Raw genomic sequence first — 19,899 nt, 5'->3', positions numbered from 1 at the left:
CTAACTACAGTGTTTGCTCTTGTCCAGAAAAAAACAAAACGTGATGCTAAGATAAATAAATCCATACTTGGGCTCTTTGAAATTACATGGATAAGCTCTACTATTCACACTGTAGGAAGAAACATAGTGGGGGGAGGTTATGAACTGTATGACATCATACCTTTTGATGACTTTTCAATGGAAAGTGGTTTCTGCACAAAACAACATTATAGCACAAATCTATTAAGTCTGGATATTTGAGCTTCTTTAACAATAGTAGAACAAATGTGGAAGTTTGGATGATTCCCATACAAAGCATCCCAAGATGGGCACAGCATTTTTCAAAATGATAAACACTCCTATGTGCAAAGCAAAGGTACCTAACATCCCCCAAATCCTTGATTTGGGGGTGAGCCAGAGACTAAAATATTGGCAGAATCATAAGGATCTACATGAGGTTCTACAGGGGCCTGAATGACTCTTTCAGGAAAAGAATGGTTATCTCCTGGGTTATAGTTAGCAAATCTACATTCTGAGTAAGATAAATAGTACTTCCCTATCTCAGGGCAGCCTCCTAACTGTGGTCTCCCCATGGCCCAGAAGAGACTGAGTACTAGTAAACCAAAGGGATGCTAAGGGCAGTAGAGGTAGTATATATCAGAGTACAGAACAGAGAGTGCTCAATGATGATGTGAGTTCTGCTGCATGGCCGTGGGGAAGTCATTTCATCTTTTCCAGACCTTGGCTCCTTCAAATATAAAATGAGGGGTTGGACTAGATTGGCTTTAAGGGACCATTCGGCTCTCACATTCTATGATTTTTCTGATGATCTAGTGACCTGACTACAAAAAGAGCTTAAAACAACAATAAACACCCAAACTTAGAAAGCTGGGAGGTGATAGTGGGGGCATCAGGGAGGTCGATGCTCCGTGTTCTTTCTACTACATACTTGTGACTTTCATGTCTGGATTTCTTCATTGCTATTTGCTACTCAGGAAATTAAAACTTTGTTCAGATTTGGAGTCCAAACACCTGCTTTCCAGCGCATCTGCTATTGGACTTGCTACTTGTGTGACTTGGACCAATTCACTTCACATCTCTCAGGCTGTCCTCTGTGTGATAAAAGCATTGGACCAGATGACTTCGAAGGTCCCTTTCTTCTCTAATTCCTACAATCTCTGAACTTCCAGAAGGAGATTAGATGAAAGGTCAATGTATAACCAAATGGAAGAATAGTTTATACAAGGCAAAGCAAGCAATTTTCATGTTGTTACTAAAATGATCTTTTCCCGTATCTTTTCTATGAGGAGAAGTTTAATAGGCCTTGCCTATTTAATGTCTACTGAATTCACATGAAGAAATAAAAGACTAGGGGCAGCTAGGTGGCGCAGTGGGTAGAACACCGGCCCTGGATTCAGGAGGACCTGAGTTCAAATCCGGCCTCAGACACTTAACACTTACTAGCTGTGTGACTCTGGGCAAGTCACTTAACCCCAATTGCCTCACACACACACACACACAAAATATTAAAAAAAAAAAAAAAAAGAAATAAAAGACTATCTATATCTACTTGGAAGTTTGCCTTCGTTGTCCCATCCTTCAGACCAACAAGGGAAATACACCCACTACCAGCTGCAAATCACAGCTACCAAATGTTTACCTAAAATTTAAGTCCATGAAATGAAGAAAATTTTACTGAGGAACTTCACTCACAACCATCGCGGTAAAGGGTAATTCTCATCGCAGCAGCTGCACATTTTATGTCATGAGAGATTCATATGGAAACTTACTTGGATTCCTGGGCCTAACCACAACTGTGGCAAATAAAACTGCTCATCTAACCCCCCAGATAGCAGTCTCCTAGAAAAGCATGACATCTCTTTGATGATTTGAATAAAAAATTGCTAAGTTAGTCTTCTCATAGAAATAAATCCTACCCACCATGACCAACAAAAGAGCATGGGAGCAAATATTTTAGTTAAAATGTCTAAGACCCATCTGTGTCCTCAATTCCCATGCCGTCTTATCCCTCAGCAACTGGACCTGCTCTGGACGTATGGATTCACCTCAAATTCATGCCATACTCAAATGGGGAATTTCAGGACACCAGGAGGGTTCAAGGGTTGAACCAAAAAATAAAATCAAACTCTCCACTGTGGAAAGAAAAGAGACAACTCTGGAGAGGTAGGGGTGGAAGGAAAAGAGCATTGTTGGAAGGAGAAAAATGGGGAGAGTCATGATGAGCTTTACTTTAAATCAAATCCAAACCACCCAATACATCCCAGAACTTAAACCACCCACATGGCATCTTTATGAATCATGTGACACCCAAGCCTACATGTGTACAATTATTATACATTAAAGTAAGAGTGGGGTTAGTTTTTGGTAGGAGAAGAGTAAGGTGAGTTTTTTTCTTGATAGGAAAATTCAAGCAGTATAAATTATTCCAGTGACACAAAGGACTCCCACAGATTTGCTCACAATAGTAGCAGACATTTTATTATTACTAAGATTGTTCCTAAATCACTGACTATTGCCCTCTTCCTAAGCTGCCTTCCATCCTACCCCCAACTCTGTAGTTTTAAATTCTGTAGTTTTAAATTCTCTCCTTCATGTTTCTTTTCTTCTATTTTCTACTTCCCAGTCTATTAAATTTCCCAGTTAATTCCTGTATTCAGTCAAGTTCTATGCATCTCTCTCCATAGCTCAAGAGTTCTAGCCTCTTCTTCCAGCTAGGACACCTTCCTACAACCACCTGTGTCTCTAAACTTGAACAGCCCAAAACCTCCATTTAACATTGTCCAACTTCTCCTCCAAAATGGCAGATAACAACCACTAACAGCATATTCTATATAAATAAATATCCATGTCCCACCCATCCAAGCTCTAAGACTCAATTGCCCTTCTAGTCTCTCTTGTTTTTGTGCAGCATTGAAAAGTGATGGAATTGGTAGACAGATGGGAATGACTAATGGCTACCCCCAGATTAATTCTTGACTGAATGCAAATCTAGTTCCAGCAGAGAGTCAGGAAAGGACATAAAAACAGGAATCTCTCCTCTCTGCTTCTCGGCAGGCTACACAATGAAGCCCAGGGAAGCCAAAAGAGAAGTGAGTAGATTTCCACTTTTTAGTGAGTGATAAATAAGAAAGTAACTACCCACCAAGATCACTTAAATTTAACAGTTTACTCTGGAACCTGAAGGAAGTTTGTAATTAACTAAAATTTAGCTTATTCTTTTTTTTTTTTTTAAGTAAGGCAATTGGGGTTAAGTGACTTGCTCGGGGTCACACAGCTAGTAAGTGTTAAGTGTCTGAGGTCAGACTTGAACTCAGGTACTCCTGACTCCAGGGCTGGTGCTCTATCCACTGCGCTACCTAGCTGCCCCCTAGCTTATTCTTTAAAAGCATTTTCCCAAATATGACAAAAATCTAGATAAATTAATCTAAGAGTTATTTTTTTAAAAACTTCAGAAGTCATTTAGTCCCTAACTATTCCTACTCAACACATAATTCTTTTTTCCACTTTTCCCAAGTGCTCATCCATTTTTTTCCTGAATACCTCTGAAGTTGGTGAACTCAAGCCAACTTTATCTTGAGGCAACTCATCCCATTTTCTAATTATTAGAAATTTATTCTATCTACTGAGCTGAAATCTGTCTTACTGAAGCTTCTGCCACCACCTAGTCCAAGCCTCTCATTTTCCAAATGGTTTTAGGCAACTCAATCACTTTTTGCTTTTTAAAAATGATTTAACAAATTCCTGTTGTAAAAGTAGTATTCAGGAGATCTGAGTAACATCTGAATTACTGAATTTCTGTGGAAGAAAAGTTGAAACAAATGATACTTAATGACATATGAAGGGACATGATCTGACTCTCTGTACCAGAGAATGGAACTTTACTAGACTTGAAGCTTTGATTTGAAACTAAATTTCATAGTGATATTGAAATAGAATTGTCACCAAGACAATGTTCAAGAAAACACAAATTCACTTTTTGAGGGGATGGGGGGTGTGTGTGAGGCAATTGGGGTTAAGTGACTTGCCCAGGGTCACACAGCTAGTAAGTGTTAAGTGTCTGAGGCCGGATTTGAACTCAGGTCCTTCTGAATCCAGGGCTGGTGCTCTATCCACTGCACCACCTAGCTGCCTCCAAATTCACTCTTAAGGAACTGACATTACTCAAGTACAGGGTGTCCCAAAAGCCCAAGTGCAATTTTAAGCAATTAAAGCTCAAAACTACAGTAAAGTTTTTGGGACACCCCGTACATCTCACATGATTTAAATAAAATTTTAAGGGATCTAAAGGGGAATAATCTTTAAATTGGATAGATATAAGAACTGAGGAATATATGTAGTTTAAAAAAGGATAAGAGCAAGTCAATAAACATAATTTATTAAGCACCTACTATGTGCCAGGCATCATGCTAAGTGTTGGTTACTAGCTGTGTGACCCTAGGCAAGTCACTTAACCCTCATTGCCTCTTCCGCCCCCCCCCAATAAAACAAACAAACAAACAAAAAGACATCCCCTGCCCTCTTGGTGCTCACAGTCTAATGACAGACACAAAAAGCAAACAGTTACACACAAACAAGCTATGTATGAAATATACAGAAACAGAACCAAAGAAAATGCAACTGTCCAATGGTCGGTAAGTGGTCGAGAATATTTAGCCATAGAAAGTTCTGAGAAGCCTACTTTCCTCTTTAGTGTGTGTGTTACTGAAATATATGGATGCAAGAGAAAGAAGAAAACCTGCTGAAGAGCAAAGGAGGGCTCCACAACTGGTCTCTAGCCTCTCTTGAATGTGTTAGTTATTCCTACTAATAATCACATAGGAATTAGGGACTACACCCTTGACTTTAGCAGGGTAGGAAGGTCCCAGTGGAGAACTCTTTTTTTTTTTTTTTTTTAGTTTTCAACATTTGTTTTTATAAGATTTCTAGTTTCAAATTTTTCTCCCTCCTTCCCCTCCCTCCCCCCCTCCCCAAGACAGCAAATAATCTGATATAGGTTATATATGTACAATCACATTAAACGTATTTCTGCATTAGTCATGTTACGAGAGAAGAATCAGAGCAAAAAGGAAAAACCTCAAAAAAAAGAAAAACAACAACAACAAAAACAATAGAAATAGTATGCTTCCATCTGCATCCATATTCAACAGTGCTTTTTTTTTTCTCGATTTGGAGAGCATTTTCCATCATGAATACTTTGGAACTATCTTGGACCCCAGTGGAGAACTCTTAACTGAATCAAGTCATTCCTTTCTCTGAAACATATAATTTTAGAAAGCTGCCGAGGGTCCTCAGAGGTTAATTGTCTTACCCAAGATCACACAGTCACTAATGTTTCAGGATGGGGGAAGCAGAAGTATATGGAAATAGATCTTCCTGGTTTAAGGCCAGTTCTCTATTCACTACATTAGGTTGCCCCTATCATAATAACAATAACTAAAGCAGATTATTTTTTATGTAGTGCTTTAAAGTTTTCAAAGCACTTAATGTACATGATTTCATTTGAATCTCACCACTGGGTGAGGTAGGTGCTCTGGGTATTATGGCCTCCATTTTATACATAACTGATGAGTTAGAGTGGGGCCAGTTACAAAATGGAGTTGGTTTGGTGTGGAAACTGAGAGAACCAATCAGATTCTATCTCATGCACACTGACTCCATCTTGTGCTGCCACATGTATTTTTCTCCATTTTCTTGTTTTTCTGCAAATCATCTATGAGAAACTATATAGTATAAGCCATCTATTGTTTCATAAACACAGGTAGATGCATTTTCCAATTCTGAGAAAGACCTCAAAACGCATTCTCCCCCTCCCAATTCAACTAAAACTTATTATTTCCCCCTTCCAACTTGGAAAATCCATCATCTTTCCTCCAATTAGAAATCAGATTACCTAATATTGTATCCTGGTTTCTCCTGTTAATTGTCTTCTTTTAGTGCAGATAAATCTGTCTGCCCCTACATTCGGGTTACAGTGCCAAGATGAGGTGGCCTGGTCCAGATTTGTTATGCAATGGTCATACACTACTTAATAAATCAATATGGTCAGAAGCTCAGACCTTTGTTTTTTCAGTTATTCAGCTCTCACCCATCACACAAGGAAACTGATGCTCAGAGATGTTTATAAGTATCTCATGAGCATAGGAAGTACAAAAATAGGACCCTATACCTTAATAGGATCATCAGTTTAGAGCTGGAAGGGAAGGTTAAAGATGAGGGAACTGAGCCTGAGAAAAGTGCACTGCCGAGCATCACATAGCTATTTAAATACATGAGACATAAAACCTGGAAAGACTTACATGAACTGATGCTAAGTATAGTGAGCAGAACATTGTACAAAGTAACAACATTGTGTGATGATCAACTGTGATAGATTTAGTTCTTCTCAGAAATATAATGATCCTTTACTAGCTGTGTGACCCTGGGCAAGTCACTTAACCCCAACTGCCCCACTAAAAAAAGAAAAAGAAAAAAAAAAAAAAGAAATACAATGATCCAAGACAGTTCCAAAGGACTCATGATGGAAAATGCTTTCCACATCCAGAAATAGAACTGTAGGGTCTGAATGCAAATTGAACCATACTATTTTTACTTTTTCTGGTTTTTTTTCTTTTTTGAGGTTTTTCTCTTTTGTTCTGATTCTTCTTTCACAACATGACTAATGTGGAAATATGTTTAATGTGATTATACATATATGACCTATATCAGACTGCTTGCCATCTTGGGGAGGGTGAAAAATTTAGAACTCAAAATCTTATAAAATGAATATTGAAAACTATCTTTACATGTAACTGGAAGAAAATACTATAAAGATAAAGAGAGATGAGAGAGAGAGATGATAGATAATAGACAGACAGAAAGACAGACACATTAGACAGGATTTGAACCCTCATATCTATGACTACAGTTCCGGGCTTTAGCCACTTCCCCAGGTTGCCTCTGATTCTGCCTCTATTCTTCCTTCCAGTTGCCTTTGTGAGGTTAGTCAATAGTCAGTTTTGTGGGGCCAGGGAGGGGAGCAGGCCCTAAGTTAAGCAAGAAGTAGGGCTGTGGCCTTGGACCAAGTTATCTGGGAAGATGAGGTAGGCACGGTCAATAGTGAGCATAGCACCCAGCCCTTTCAGAAGCCACCCTGTCAGAAAGTTCCAGCTCTTCTGGGAATCACTCAGCTACTCTGAAGGCATATCTGTCCCTTTCCATGACAAACATCTTCCCATGTTTCATGGCCCAGCTAACCACAGGATGGTCATGCCGCTCTCAGGTGTGAAAAAAAAAATATGCTTCTTGCTTGTCAAGATACTTCATCATCATAATGTATTAACTATGTGTTGTGCTCTCACAGAAATGCTCATTTGTTCCTCATAACACCCTTTTGAGGTAAAAATAAGGCAGTATTGGGGCAGCTAGATGGCGCAGTGGTTAAAGCACCGGCCCTGGATTCAGGAGTACCTGGGTTCAAATCCGGCCTCAGACACTTGACACTTACTAGCTGTGTGACCCTGGGCAAGTCACTTAACCCCCATTGCCTACAAAACAAAACAAAACAAAACAAAAAAAATAAAATAAGGCAGTATTATTATTCTCTTTTATAAATGAAGAGACTAAGGTTAAGTGAGCTACTGACTTACTTAAATAAGATCGCTAAAGTATGAGTAGAGGCAAGGCTTAGTTTATACCTGCTGCTACACTATTACTTTTTTTTTTAATCAAACCACATGTCCTCACCTAGATTGCACAATGGTCAGAGCACTGGCCCTGGCATCATAGAGACCTGAATTCAAATTTGGGCTCAGATACTTACTGTGACCCTGGGTAAGTCACTTGACCACTGTCTTCTTCAGTCTCTTCTACTATAAAATGAGGGTAATAATAACACCTTCCTCACAGGGTTGTGGTGAGGATCAAGTGAGCTTTAGCACAGTGCCTGGCACACAGTAGGCATTTAATAAAGGCTTCCTCCCTTCCCCTGTGCCCTTCCCCTTTCTCCCAGTTTAATTATTGTTTATAGACTATTTCACAGCCTGGGAGTCTCAAGTATAAAAAATGGAAACAGATCAAAACGCAGAAGTGCTGCTATTATACATGCATTTGATTTTTGTTATATGGTAAATAAAATTCCTCAGAACACCTTAAAGCAGCTCAGCATATCTAGGCCAAAAGCTAACACTTGAGTGAATCGTCCTAAAGCACTGCCATGATCATGTCACTCCTCTATACAAAAACCTTCTGTCATATCCTCATTGCCCATAAAACGGCATTTAAATTCCTCATTTGGGCATTCAAAACTCTCCGCAGGCAAACTCCCATAAAATCACCAAGAGGAAATATAGAAGACAAAAAGGAAAGGACCTAAGACAAAGCCAAGCTGAGAGACAAATGCAACAGAACTGACCCACAAGGCCGGCGGTCATCATCCTGATGCTACCTAGCCGGGGCAGAGCCTTTCCTGGGCACCAAAACATCTCTGGTCATTTTAGGGACACAATCTCTCTTCCTTCACATCTACTACCGAAGCTTTTGGCATCTATTTTCCCTCCAGCCAAACTGAAGAGACATGTACAAGTCTTACCTTGAAAGAAGCTTTTCACCCTAAGATAGCTGACGCTGAGGCGTAATACCGAAAGCTTGTCCAGTTTGGAAATGATGTCCGGTGGGAAAGGGAGCAGACTGGCAAGGTGATCCAGTTCCGCATTCAAACGATCTCGGTGCCTCTTCGAAGGATTGGACTTTTCATTCCCCACAGCGGGCCTTCTGTGGGAATACAGGCCAGGCATCAGTGGTCACCCTTTTCATCATGTGCTTTCAGACATTAACTAGTCAAATACAATGGGATAATGATTTAGAACATCTTTTTTTTTTTTTCCCCCTAGGGAAAAAAAAATATGTTTAATTATCAACCCTATAGGGGGCAGCTAGGTGGCGCAATAGATAAAGCACTGGCCCTGGATTCAGGAGGACCTGAGTTCATATCCGACCTCAGACACTTGACACTTACTAGCTGTGTGACCCTGGGCAAGTCACTTAACCTTCATTGTCCCACCAAAAAAAAAAAAAAAAAGAATAATTATTAAACCTATAGGAAAATAAAACCAAACCCTGGTCTTTGAGGTTTATCCTGAAAGAAAGCTCCAGTTTTATAATAATACAGGTAGCCAGCAGAAACTGGGGATGGTGAAACAAAAATCACACCCAAGATGAGTTAATTACTGTGACCAGGTACCTATTATCAAAAATGAAAAACAGAACTACAAGGATGACTTTTCCATCATGCCCCCAAGAACCTCAACATCCTCCATGATCACTTTAACCCTGGAGTTCACACCTTATAAGTACACCTGACCCCTGGGCCTCCTCCCTCTAACAGGAAAGGATGGTGGTATAGAGCTCCTCCTATAACCTTCATTTAAGGAAGGTACCTTGATCAACCATCTCTTAATTTTCCATCAGGCTAAAGTCCTCTGCACCTTACCATCCTCCTCCCCCTCCCTCTACCCATGCTAGATATCTCCCCGCCCCCACCCCTGCACCTTTCTCTTTTTCAGTTTCCTTTTGCTTGTTGTCTTGCCCCATTAGATTGTAAACTCCCTGAGGACAGGGGCTCTTTTTCCTTTTTTTCTGACTTTTTAAAAAATCCCAACACTAGGCATGGTATCTTGCATATAGTAGGAATTTAATAAATGTTTCTTGACTGACTGATTCAATGCTACACCCACTTCCTTGGTGAAGAACCAATACAAGAATTGTTTATTTGAACATTCTTTTCTGTCTTCTGTCAAAACACAGTTTGTGCTATTGTATACTGTGTTACTCAATGTCCCTTTCTGAAAGGATTCATGTGATACATTTCTTGAATTTAGTTTCAGGAAAAAATTTGTGTCTGAAAGTGAGTTTATAGACTTCTCTTTTCAGAAAATGAAAACTACATAATTTGATGTATTTCCCCTTTTGCCAGAAAACTTAGAACTTGATTTCATATCCAGTTAGTTGCATTAAGTGATTCATCTTGAATGCCTTGAAGCATCTCTTTCCATTTGTTAAGTGACTCTATTCTGTTTTATCCTTAAATATCTTATTTTGCATAACATTTTAACTTATAAGCTGCCTCAACTCTTCTTGGAAGATGATAGTTGTAAAAAGTAAGTAAATAAGTAAATAAATAGATGCATAAATGAAGAAACAAACAATTTAATAAATGAATACAAGTCTGGTCTGCAGATCCTTAACTAGGAAGTACTGCACCTGGGTCAAGCAGCACCAATGAATAGTGCATGGTACAGTGGAAATATCACTCATTCAGAAGTCAAAGGACCTAGGTTAAACTCTTTCTTCTCATTCTTACTACTTAGATGACTGTACAAATTGCTTAATCTCCCTGAGCCTCAGTTTCCTCATCTGTAAAATTAAAGGGTTGAACGAGGTGGTCTCTGAGGTTCATTCAAGCTTTGGGTCTATGATCCTATGGACACCCTCAAGTTAGGGCAAGAGGCTGTGTTTGGAGAGGCTACCACATGGAGAGGAAGGCAGGCAGGGAAGCTCATCTTGGGCAGATATCTGCTAGCTTCCTATCTTAGCTAATTATTCTTACTCAGTATGCACTAGGTTAGCTCCTTTGTTTCTATATTGCTGAAGGGCAGGAAAAATTGCCAGTGAATCTAAAATTAGTACTCTGCAGCAGTCAGGACCCATCCCACCATAATTACAATTCTGTTGTTCTCTCAGATTGATTCCCTATAGCTGCTGATATATTGCTGTTAGCTATCCTCATTAACCCAAGTATAGCAACACTCAGTTTTCTGAACATTATCTCCTCAAGCATTGAGAATAGCTTCCAAACCATAAATCTGGTAGAAAAATAAAACTTATTCGTGAGAGCAGAGAAAATCTCTAAATTGCAGTGATAAAGGGCAGCTAGGTAGCACAGTGGATAAAGCACCTGCCCTGGATTCAGGAGGACCTGAGTTCAAATCCGACCTCAGACACTTGACACTTATTAGCTGTGTGACCTTGGGCAAGTCACTTAACCCCCATTGCCCAGCAAAAATAAATAAACTGCAATGACAAATATAGTTGTTCAAATTATGTTGAACAGCTCAAGATTAACCTAATGAACAATTTATACAACAACAGCAACTCCATAAAGACAAATGATTATGAAACCTGGAAGAACTCTGATCTGTGAAATAGCCAACCACAATTTCAGAGGATTGATGATGAACTATGCTACCAACCTCCCAGCAAAGAGGTGATGATGGGTTTAATGGGCAGAATGAGATACAAATTTTTGTACCTGGCCACCATGAAAATTTGTTTTGCTTGACTATTCATATTTGTTACAAGGGTTTTGTGGGTTATTTTTTCTTTACAATGGGGATTGGATGGGAGGGAGAAAAAAACAAATGCTTGCTAACTGGGGGGGGAAGCTGAAGATTATACAGAACATGTGATTAGTTGGTTCAATGGCTAGAGGGAAAGGACCCCCTTTATTGACACGAGACCCTTGGCTGCATAGAAAAGAGAGAAAAGAGAAAAGAAAGCAGAAAGAAGGAAAAATGTGACAAAGAGAAGAATTAATGAGATTAAAAATGACAATGGAAGATATTACAAGCAAGCAACAGACCATCAATACAGAGCAAGAGAATAAACTACGGGGATGAAAGAGAAGAAAATGATGAGATCTCTGCAGTTTGGAGAAGGGGAAGGAAATGGCCCCACTCATTTCACTACTTGTTAGAGGAGATGCCACTGCAGGTACAGCAACTGCAAGGAAGGGAAGGAGTTGGTACATTTGGTGAATGAAAGTACAAAATGATCTTTCAATAGCCTCATGGGGCATCACTGTACTTATTTGTGAATAGACTTTTACAGAGCACTTACTGTATGCAAAACAAGTTGGTAATTAGTCAGGGCCACAGTGAGGACCACTAGGTGGTGCAGGAGATAGATTTCCAGGCCTGAAATCAATTAAGAATTATCCTCCTGAATTCAAATCTGGCCTTAGACACTTACCAGCTATGTGACCCTGGGCAAGTCACTTAACTCTGGTTGCCTCAGTTCTCTCATCTATAAAATAAGCTGGAGAAGGAAATGGCAAACAACTCCAATATCTCTGCCAAGAAAACCCCAAATGGAGTCACAAAAAGTCAGACTCAACTGAACAATGAAAGCACAACAATGAAAAATATTCTAAATCTGAAGAAATGTTGGCCATAGTTCAACAGCAAGCTGAGCTATGACACAACTGGGCGTCACAGTCCGTACAATGAATCAATCAGCACATCTCTTTTGAGTACAATGCATTGTATAAGAGTGTACCATGCTAATGGTGCCATGTATCTAACACTTCACCTCCATTATCTAATATGAGCTCCACAACAACCCTGTGATTTCACATACCAAGAAAACTGAGTCTCCAAGAAGTTGTAACTTGCCCAGGATCACCCAGCTCGTAATTGTCAGAGCCAGGATTTGGCAGCTAGGTAGTGCCATAGTGGATAGAGTACCAGTCCTGGAGTCAAAAAGACTCATCTTCCTGAGTTGGCCTTGGACACTTACTAGCTGTGTGACTCTAGGCAAGTCACTTAACCGTGTTGACTTCAGTTTCCTCATCTATAAAATGAGCTACAGAAGAAAAGGGCAAACTTCTTCAGTATCTTTGCTAAGAAAACTCCAAAAACGGTCATGAAGAGTCAGACATGACAGAAACAACAAAACCACCGCAACAAAAAACAGTATTTGAACTCAAACATCTCCGTTCTCCAGGGCCATGCGCCCCACCCCCCTTTTCTATGTCTTTATTTGTTTGTTTGTTTATTTATTTATTTATTTTTGTAGGGCAATGAGGGTTAAGTGACTTGCCCAGGGTCACACAGCTAGTAAGAGTCAAGTGTCTGAGGTCGGATTTGAACTCAGGTTCTCCTGAATCCAGGGCCGGTGCTTTATCCACTGTACCACCTAGCTGTCCCCCTATCCCCGCTCCCCGCTTTTACTACACATTGGCATATTGGATAACACAACTGGACTGGAAGTCTGGATGATGATACTTGTGTGATCCCAAGTAAGACCCTTTTTTCACTCTGTTTCTTCCTCTGTAAATGAGGAGTTAATAATGGCGCCAACCTCACAGAGTTGTACTTTTGAGGAATTTTGTTGGGAATTTTGTAAACCTTAAAGCACTACATCAATATTAGCTTACATTATTAGTAATAGTAATGATCATAACAATGATAACAATGCCTACATAAGTGGCATCACAAAAATAATTGTATTTTAGAAGCCTTCTGATAGTATGGAGTACAAACTTCATCTAATGAAAAAACAAAAAATGCCTTTAATGCCTGACCCAATGCAAATTGGAAAAAGTAAAAGATCTGTATGAGCCAATACAATTAACTGAGCGGTCAACGTTTTCTAAGTATCTTGGCACTATTTCACTGTTTCAAAGGCACTATTTCAAAGGGAGAAGCAGTGCAGAGCTGGAGAAAGCCAATTACTAAATCAGGAAGCCACAGAACAATTTTGTATCTATTTCTGAACATAATCCATCCTCTACACAGTTGTTCAAGGCTCATGAAGCTGATCTCTTCTGATGAAGTTGGCCAGATTCCCTCCTAGTAGGTGCTGCTGAAACAAATAACCTAGGATTTGAGAGAATAAGGACTGGCTGGCTGTTTTCAGTTGTGCTCACTGTTGTGGACCTTTCAAGTAATCAAAGTTCCTTAAAAAACAGGGAGTGAGGGGCGGCTAGGTGGCACAGTGGATAAAGCACCGGCCCTGGATTCAGGAGTACCTGAGTTCAAATCCGACCTCAGACACTTGATCCTTACTAGCTAGCTATGTGACCCTGGGCAAGTCACTTAACCCCCATTGCCCCGCAAAAAAAAAAAAAAAAAAAGACAGGGAGTGTTTCATTTTATGTATCTGTATCCCCACTGCCTACCACAATACCCCAAAACATAGTAGGTGCTTAATAAATGTGTGGTGGTTGACTAAATAATAAAAATGAAGTCTCTGGTGAATGGAAAATGCCAATGTCTGGGAAGTTTCACACATTCACCCATGGCTTACAGAGCACAACACAATGAATACACAATTTTGGAATGGTTTGTTTTATGCTAGGTTGTTATCTTCTTTTGATATCTTGAGTAGCACATCATTTCAGAACTTATTTGAGGATAGCAAAGTTTCCCTATAGCTAAAGAGTTAATTGTAAAGTTCACCCCGAGGAAGTAAGAATTAACATCTTGTAATAAATATTTACCACCTTTCCTACCTGGTAACTGGTGATGATACCCCACTGATTCAACCTGTGAACAAGGGTGTCATTCAGAGCATGAAATGCTTTTACAGAAGAGATTTCAATTTCTTTATAACCTTTTAAGAATGTTTCTTGAGCCTGAGATTTGGAGGGCTTGTAGAAAATTCTAACTGGGTGCCAGGTCTAAGGTATCATCTCTCAGTGGTAATGGGGCAGCCTGTGGTAACAGAAAGAACACTGGCCTAAGAAATTGAAGCCAGGGCTTCAAGTCCTTACTCTGACCTCTGAAGCAGGAAGTGGCACAGCAAATAGAGTGTTGAGCTGGAAAGAAGGAAAACCGGAGTTCGATTCAGTCTCAAAAACTTCCTACTGTGTTACCTTGGGCAAGTCACTTAACCCTCATTGCCCTGCCCCCCCCCCAAAAAAGGACTTAGGACAGCTTCTAGAACACAGTAGGCACTATGTAAATGGTAGTTGTTGTTGTTATTGGAATAATTAAATAAAAATAACAATTTACCAGTAATAATTTAGCAAGCCACTGAACCTCTCGGAGCCACACTGTCCTCATTCATAAAAACGGAGGTAGGGCAGCTAGGTGGTGCAGTGGATAGAGTACCGGCCCTGGAGTCAGGAAGACCTGAGTTCAAATCCGGCCTCAGACACTTAACACTTACTAGCTGTGTGACCTTAGGCAAGTTACTTAATCCCAATTTCCTCACTAAAAACCAAACAAACACAAAAAAACAGAGGTAATATTACTTGCCCAATGTTGTTGTGCCATAGAAGCTAAGGTGCTGGAAGCCAGAATCAGGAAACAACTTCAAATTCTGACTGAGACCTTTACTAGTTATGGGATTATGAGTAAGTTACTGAAACCCTAAGAACTTCATATGTAAAATGAGAATCATGTTTGTCCAACTCACCTGAGAAGGTGCAGAAAGTGCTTCTTAAAGCACTATGCAAACAATTATCAACTGAGATCTTTGTAAAAGTTCTTTCCACATTGTACAACTGTGCTAATATAATTATGATAATAATAAAGAAATTGTAAGCTTAGAGATAACTCCTTACTTTTCATCATTAAATGCCCTTGAGATGACTGTGCCCACTTGGGTAGTACACCCATCTTTCTGTAAACTGGTTTTACTCTCTGTTGCTCATCATCTTCATTCATCTGTCTCTGCAAGATTTTACCAATATGTTCATCGTCTTGGAAGATGATAGTTATAAAAAGCAAATGAAGGGGCAGCTAGGTGGTGCAGTGGATAGAGCACCGGCCCTGGAGTCAGGAGGACCTGAGTTCAAATCCGGCCTCAGACACTTGATACTTGCTAGCTGTGTGACCCTGGGCAAGTCACTTAACCCCAATTGCCTCACTAAAAAAAAAAAAAAAAAATTAAAAGCAAATGAATGGATGAATGAATGGATAAATAGATAAGTAGATGAAGAGATAAATAAATGGATGAATGGATGATGAATAGATGCACAAATGAAGAAACAAACAAATTAATAAATGAATATAAGTCTGGTCTGCAGATCCTTAACTAGGAAGTACTGCACCGGGATCAAGCAGAATCAACCAATAGTGCGTGATACAGAAGTCAGAGGATCTGGGTTAAACACCTTTGGCTGCCACTTTTCTCCACTTGGCAAGCGAGTCATGTATTTTTCAAAATAAGATGCTTTTTTAAAAACTGTTTTTATAGTTCTATATAGTTTTTAACAGTTCTTTTTCTTTTTTAAAGTTCTTTTTTGCTTATTAGCAATCATATTGATAAAATTTCCATACACATTTATTAGTCAATTTTTGCTATACATATGCCACTTTTTTACCATCAATAATTTTTAATAGGTCCACACTGACTTGTTTCCACTGCAAAACTAACTAATTTTAATTATTAGTATAATACATATTTATTAACTGCTTATTTAATTATTATTTCTTCTAGCTTTTTCCTCATTTTGATCTTTTATAACAAATCAGTAGTCTGACTATAAACAAACAGTTTATTCAGGAATGACTCTTGTATCAGTAACAAAACTTACAAATATACACACACACACACACACCCCTCTTAAAATAGAACTAATTTTTCATGATATTTGGTTCTCATCACATCCAGTACTTACTGATTCTTTTCTCAAAGAAAGTACTCATGATATACCAATGTGAGATTTCTGTGCCATTCATAAGTCTCTGGCCTCTCTCATTCCTGCTTTCTGATCCGTATCTTTTGGTCCATTTCTCATCATCTTTATTATTCCCACCTTTGCACTGAAGTCACCTCATATCCAAGTATATGTTAATTTAATGGGACTTAATCAAGTTCTTCATAGAATTCTTCTGCATCATTTGCAACAGATGTTGGTGCATAAGTTGCAATTATTTTCATGGTGGTCTTTTTGTAAATACTTATTATGAGCACCATAATACTAGATGACCAAATTTTACACACGATGATGTTTCCTGTTGCCTTTCAATGAATGATAAAATTAACTCTATCACCTCCTTTTTTGCCCTTCCAAAGAGACCCTATGAATCATCCTCCCATTTAAATGCAACATTTTTTTTTGCTTTTGCTTTCTTTCTTTCTTTCTTTCTTTCTTTCTTTCTTTCTTTCTTTCTTTCTTTCTTTCTTTCTTTCTTTCTTCCTTCCTTCCTTCCTTCCTTCCTTCCTTCCTTCCTTCCTTTCTTTCTTTCTTTCTTTCTTTCTTTCTTTCTTTCTTTCTTTCTTTCTTTCTTTCTTTCTTTCTTTCTGCAGGGCAATGAGGGTTAAGTGAGTTGCCCAGGGTCACACAGTTAGTAAGTGTCAAGTGTCTGAGGCCAATTTGAACTCAGGTACTCCTGACTGCAGGGCCGATGCTTTATCCACTGCACCACCTAGCTGCCCCCAACTTTTTTCTTTTTAGAGTGAGAAGGTGAAGATTGATATGACAGGCTCTCACCACTCACTAGTCACTGGATGGGGATTTCATATTCAAAGTAGAAAGGCTATGTTAAAAGTTTCTAGATTGTGTGGAAAATGTGTGATTCTTAGCACCATGTGCCCCTTCTCCTCCACTCTGCTGCCATCACTGCAGAAGCAGGTGTGGGTCAAGTAGGACTGACAGTCATTCTGTATGGACTGCCATGGCCAAAGAATCAAGCAGCCTCTTGGTGAGGAACATCTCCATGTTGACCATGTTGACCTACCTCCATGTAGGCCAATCCTCAGAAGGCTGACTTGGTCTATTATTGGGAATGTATCTGAAGCTTTTCTCCCATAGTAGAACCTGTCTTTCACTCTTTCCTAGTATCCCTCCTTTCCTGGCATAGTCTTTAACAATCCAGGGTCACCTCCATATGATGATGAGTCATCACAGTAGGAGGTTGTGAATGAAAATGGGCAGATATAAAAAGAAGAAAAACAAAAGATCTACAAAATGTTTCTAACACACAATTTCATGTTCAAGGACAATACAAGCCAGCGCATTTAGGCTTATAGGGAAGATGGCACTAAAGAGGACAAAGGTGAGAAAACCAGCTGACTTGGACCTGTACCTTAGTGTGTATTTTTGAAATGAGGAATGCTCCTCAATCACAACACACAGGCCATAAAGCAGGTCTGCCATTACAACGAAGTTCTTGTCAGCTGTGTTAGGCATTAAAGCTCGGGGCAGCTAGGTGGCGCAGTGGATAGAGCACTGGCCCTGTAGTCAGGAGGGCCTGAGTTCAAATGCAGCCTCAGACCCTTGACATTTACCAGCTATGTGACCCTGGGCAAGTCACTTAACCCCAATTGCCTCACTAAAAAACAAAAAACAAAAACATTAAAGCTCTTGAATTGTGGTGCTGGAAAAGACTTTTGAGAGTCTCTTGGACAGCAGAAAGTTCAAATCAGTCTATAGTTGAAGAAACTGATTCAGGCTATTATTCACTGAAAGGTCAAATACTGAAATTGAAGTTTAAATACTCTGACCACGTAATGAGAAGACAGGACTCACTGGAACAGACCCTGATGTTAGAAAAAGATTGAAGACAAAAGGAAAAGGGGATAGCAGAGGATGAGATGGATAGTGTCTTGGAAATTGATGAGCATGAACTTGATGGACTTTGGGAGAGTCGAGGACAGAAAGGCCTGGCATGCTATAGCCCATAGGGTCACTAAGAGTCAGACATGGCTGAATGACTGAACAAGTGTTAACACATAAATAATAAATATTTTTAAAATGCTAGTGCAAAGTCAAAAGGACACTAATACCAAAGGTAAAAAAGTTTATTCTAAAGCATGGAGATATAATTTGGTAAAGACAAAACTATGTGGCTTCTAAGTCATTTATTCTATACTACCCTGGAGGCTGTAAGCCTGAATAGCTGGTATTCCACTTTTATGAAAAAGATGCAAATGACCAGAAGGAAGTAGACAACAGGGACTTAAAAAATTATTTTTTCCAAAAGGAGTGAGTAGGGGGCAGCTGGGTGGCACAGTGGATAAAGCACCGGCCCTGGATTCAGGAGGACCTGAGTTCAAATCCAGCCTCAGACACTTGACACTAGCTGTATGACCATGGGCAAGTCACTTAACCCTCATTGCCCCACACACACACACAAAAAAAGCAAAAACAAACAAAAGGAGTGAATGTCACACATTTATAAATGAAACAGAGTTTTAATGAGTTCTTTCTGAGAATGCCACAATAGCCTTTGAGATAACTGGAGAATCCTTGGAATATCACCAAAGAGTTGGAGGCAAATGATGCTCTGTATGGACATTTTAATAGTTACCACCATGGTCTTTTTATAGAAAGGAAGTTCTGTGGAATATCATGGTGTCAAAACCCAACTATCTAGTCCTGTATCTTAAACTATATTTTCAGCATAGTACTAAAATTACTGATATTGATAATTAAGACTATCAATTATCAAAAGATTAAGTAATTTTCAGTATAACTCTATGTAGGGAGGGGCACATGTAAGTAATATAGAGAGGCAGAAAGGCATAGTTGATAGTGAATGGGTTTTGGAAAAAGGACTACGTAGACTCAAGTCTTGCCTGTGACACACACTAGCTATGTGACTCTGGCTAAGAGTCACCTCTCAGTGTTCTAGGCAACTCTTATGACTATAAGTTGCAGAAAAAGTTGCAATCTGCATTGATAGAGGGAGTTTACTTACATGGCAATTCCCTATGACCAATGAAATCAAGTGTCTAATCCCTATTGCTATGTCTAATATTTTCTCAGATTTTCCTTAAGAGTTACTATTTTGGGGGGCAGCTAGGTGGTGCAGTGGATAAAGCACCAGCCCTGGATTCAGGAGGACCTGAATTCAAATCCAGCCTCAGACACTTGACATTTACTAGCTGTGTTACCTTGGGCAAGTCAGTTAACCTTCATTGCCCAGCACCACCCCCCCAAAAAAGTTACTATTTTAAGGTTTCAACACTGAAGGTATATCAGTAATCCAGAATATGTATTGAATACAGAACACTGGAATTCCTGAACAATTCAAGGGCCTCCATTAACCTAAATAGTCCAGTGTATGTTTTATTTGACTAAACTTAACACGGAACCATAGTCCAAGAGGTACAAGGAACCTGAAGTGTCATTTAGAACAACTGTATCACTGTACAGATGAGGCAACTGAGTCCAAAGAAGTTAAGAGACTT

General features: G+C 39.4%; 1 protein-coding gene across 1 annotated transcript in view; it reads right to left on the bottom strand.

The window, feature by feature from the left end:
* The window catches only part of AHRR (aryl-hydrocarbon receptor repressor), a 261,401-nt gene that overhangs the window by 221,679 nt on the left and 19,823 nt on the right, over positions 1-19,899 (bottom strand). Inside the window, exon 3 of the mRNA XM_043978783.1 lies at positions 8,567-8,748. Within this exon, the coding sequence (XP_043834718.1) occupies positions 8,567-8,748 (182 nt within the window). The remainder of the gene's footprint in view (positions 1-8,566; positions 8,749-19,899) is intronic.

This window comes from Dromiciops gliroides, chromosome 1, assembly GCF_019393635.1.
Source record: "Dromiciops gliroides isolate mDroGli1 chromosome 1, mDroGli1.pri, whole genome shotgun sequence".
Taxonomy (NCBI): domain Eukaryota; kingdom Metazoa; phylum Chordata; class Mammalia; order Microbiotheria; family Microbiotheriidae; genus Dromiciops; species Dromiciops gliroides.
This window is presented reverse-complemented; position numbering and strand designations above follow the sequence as displayed.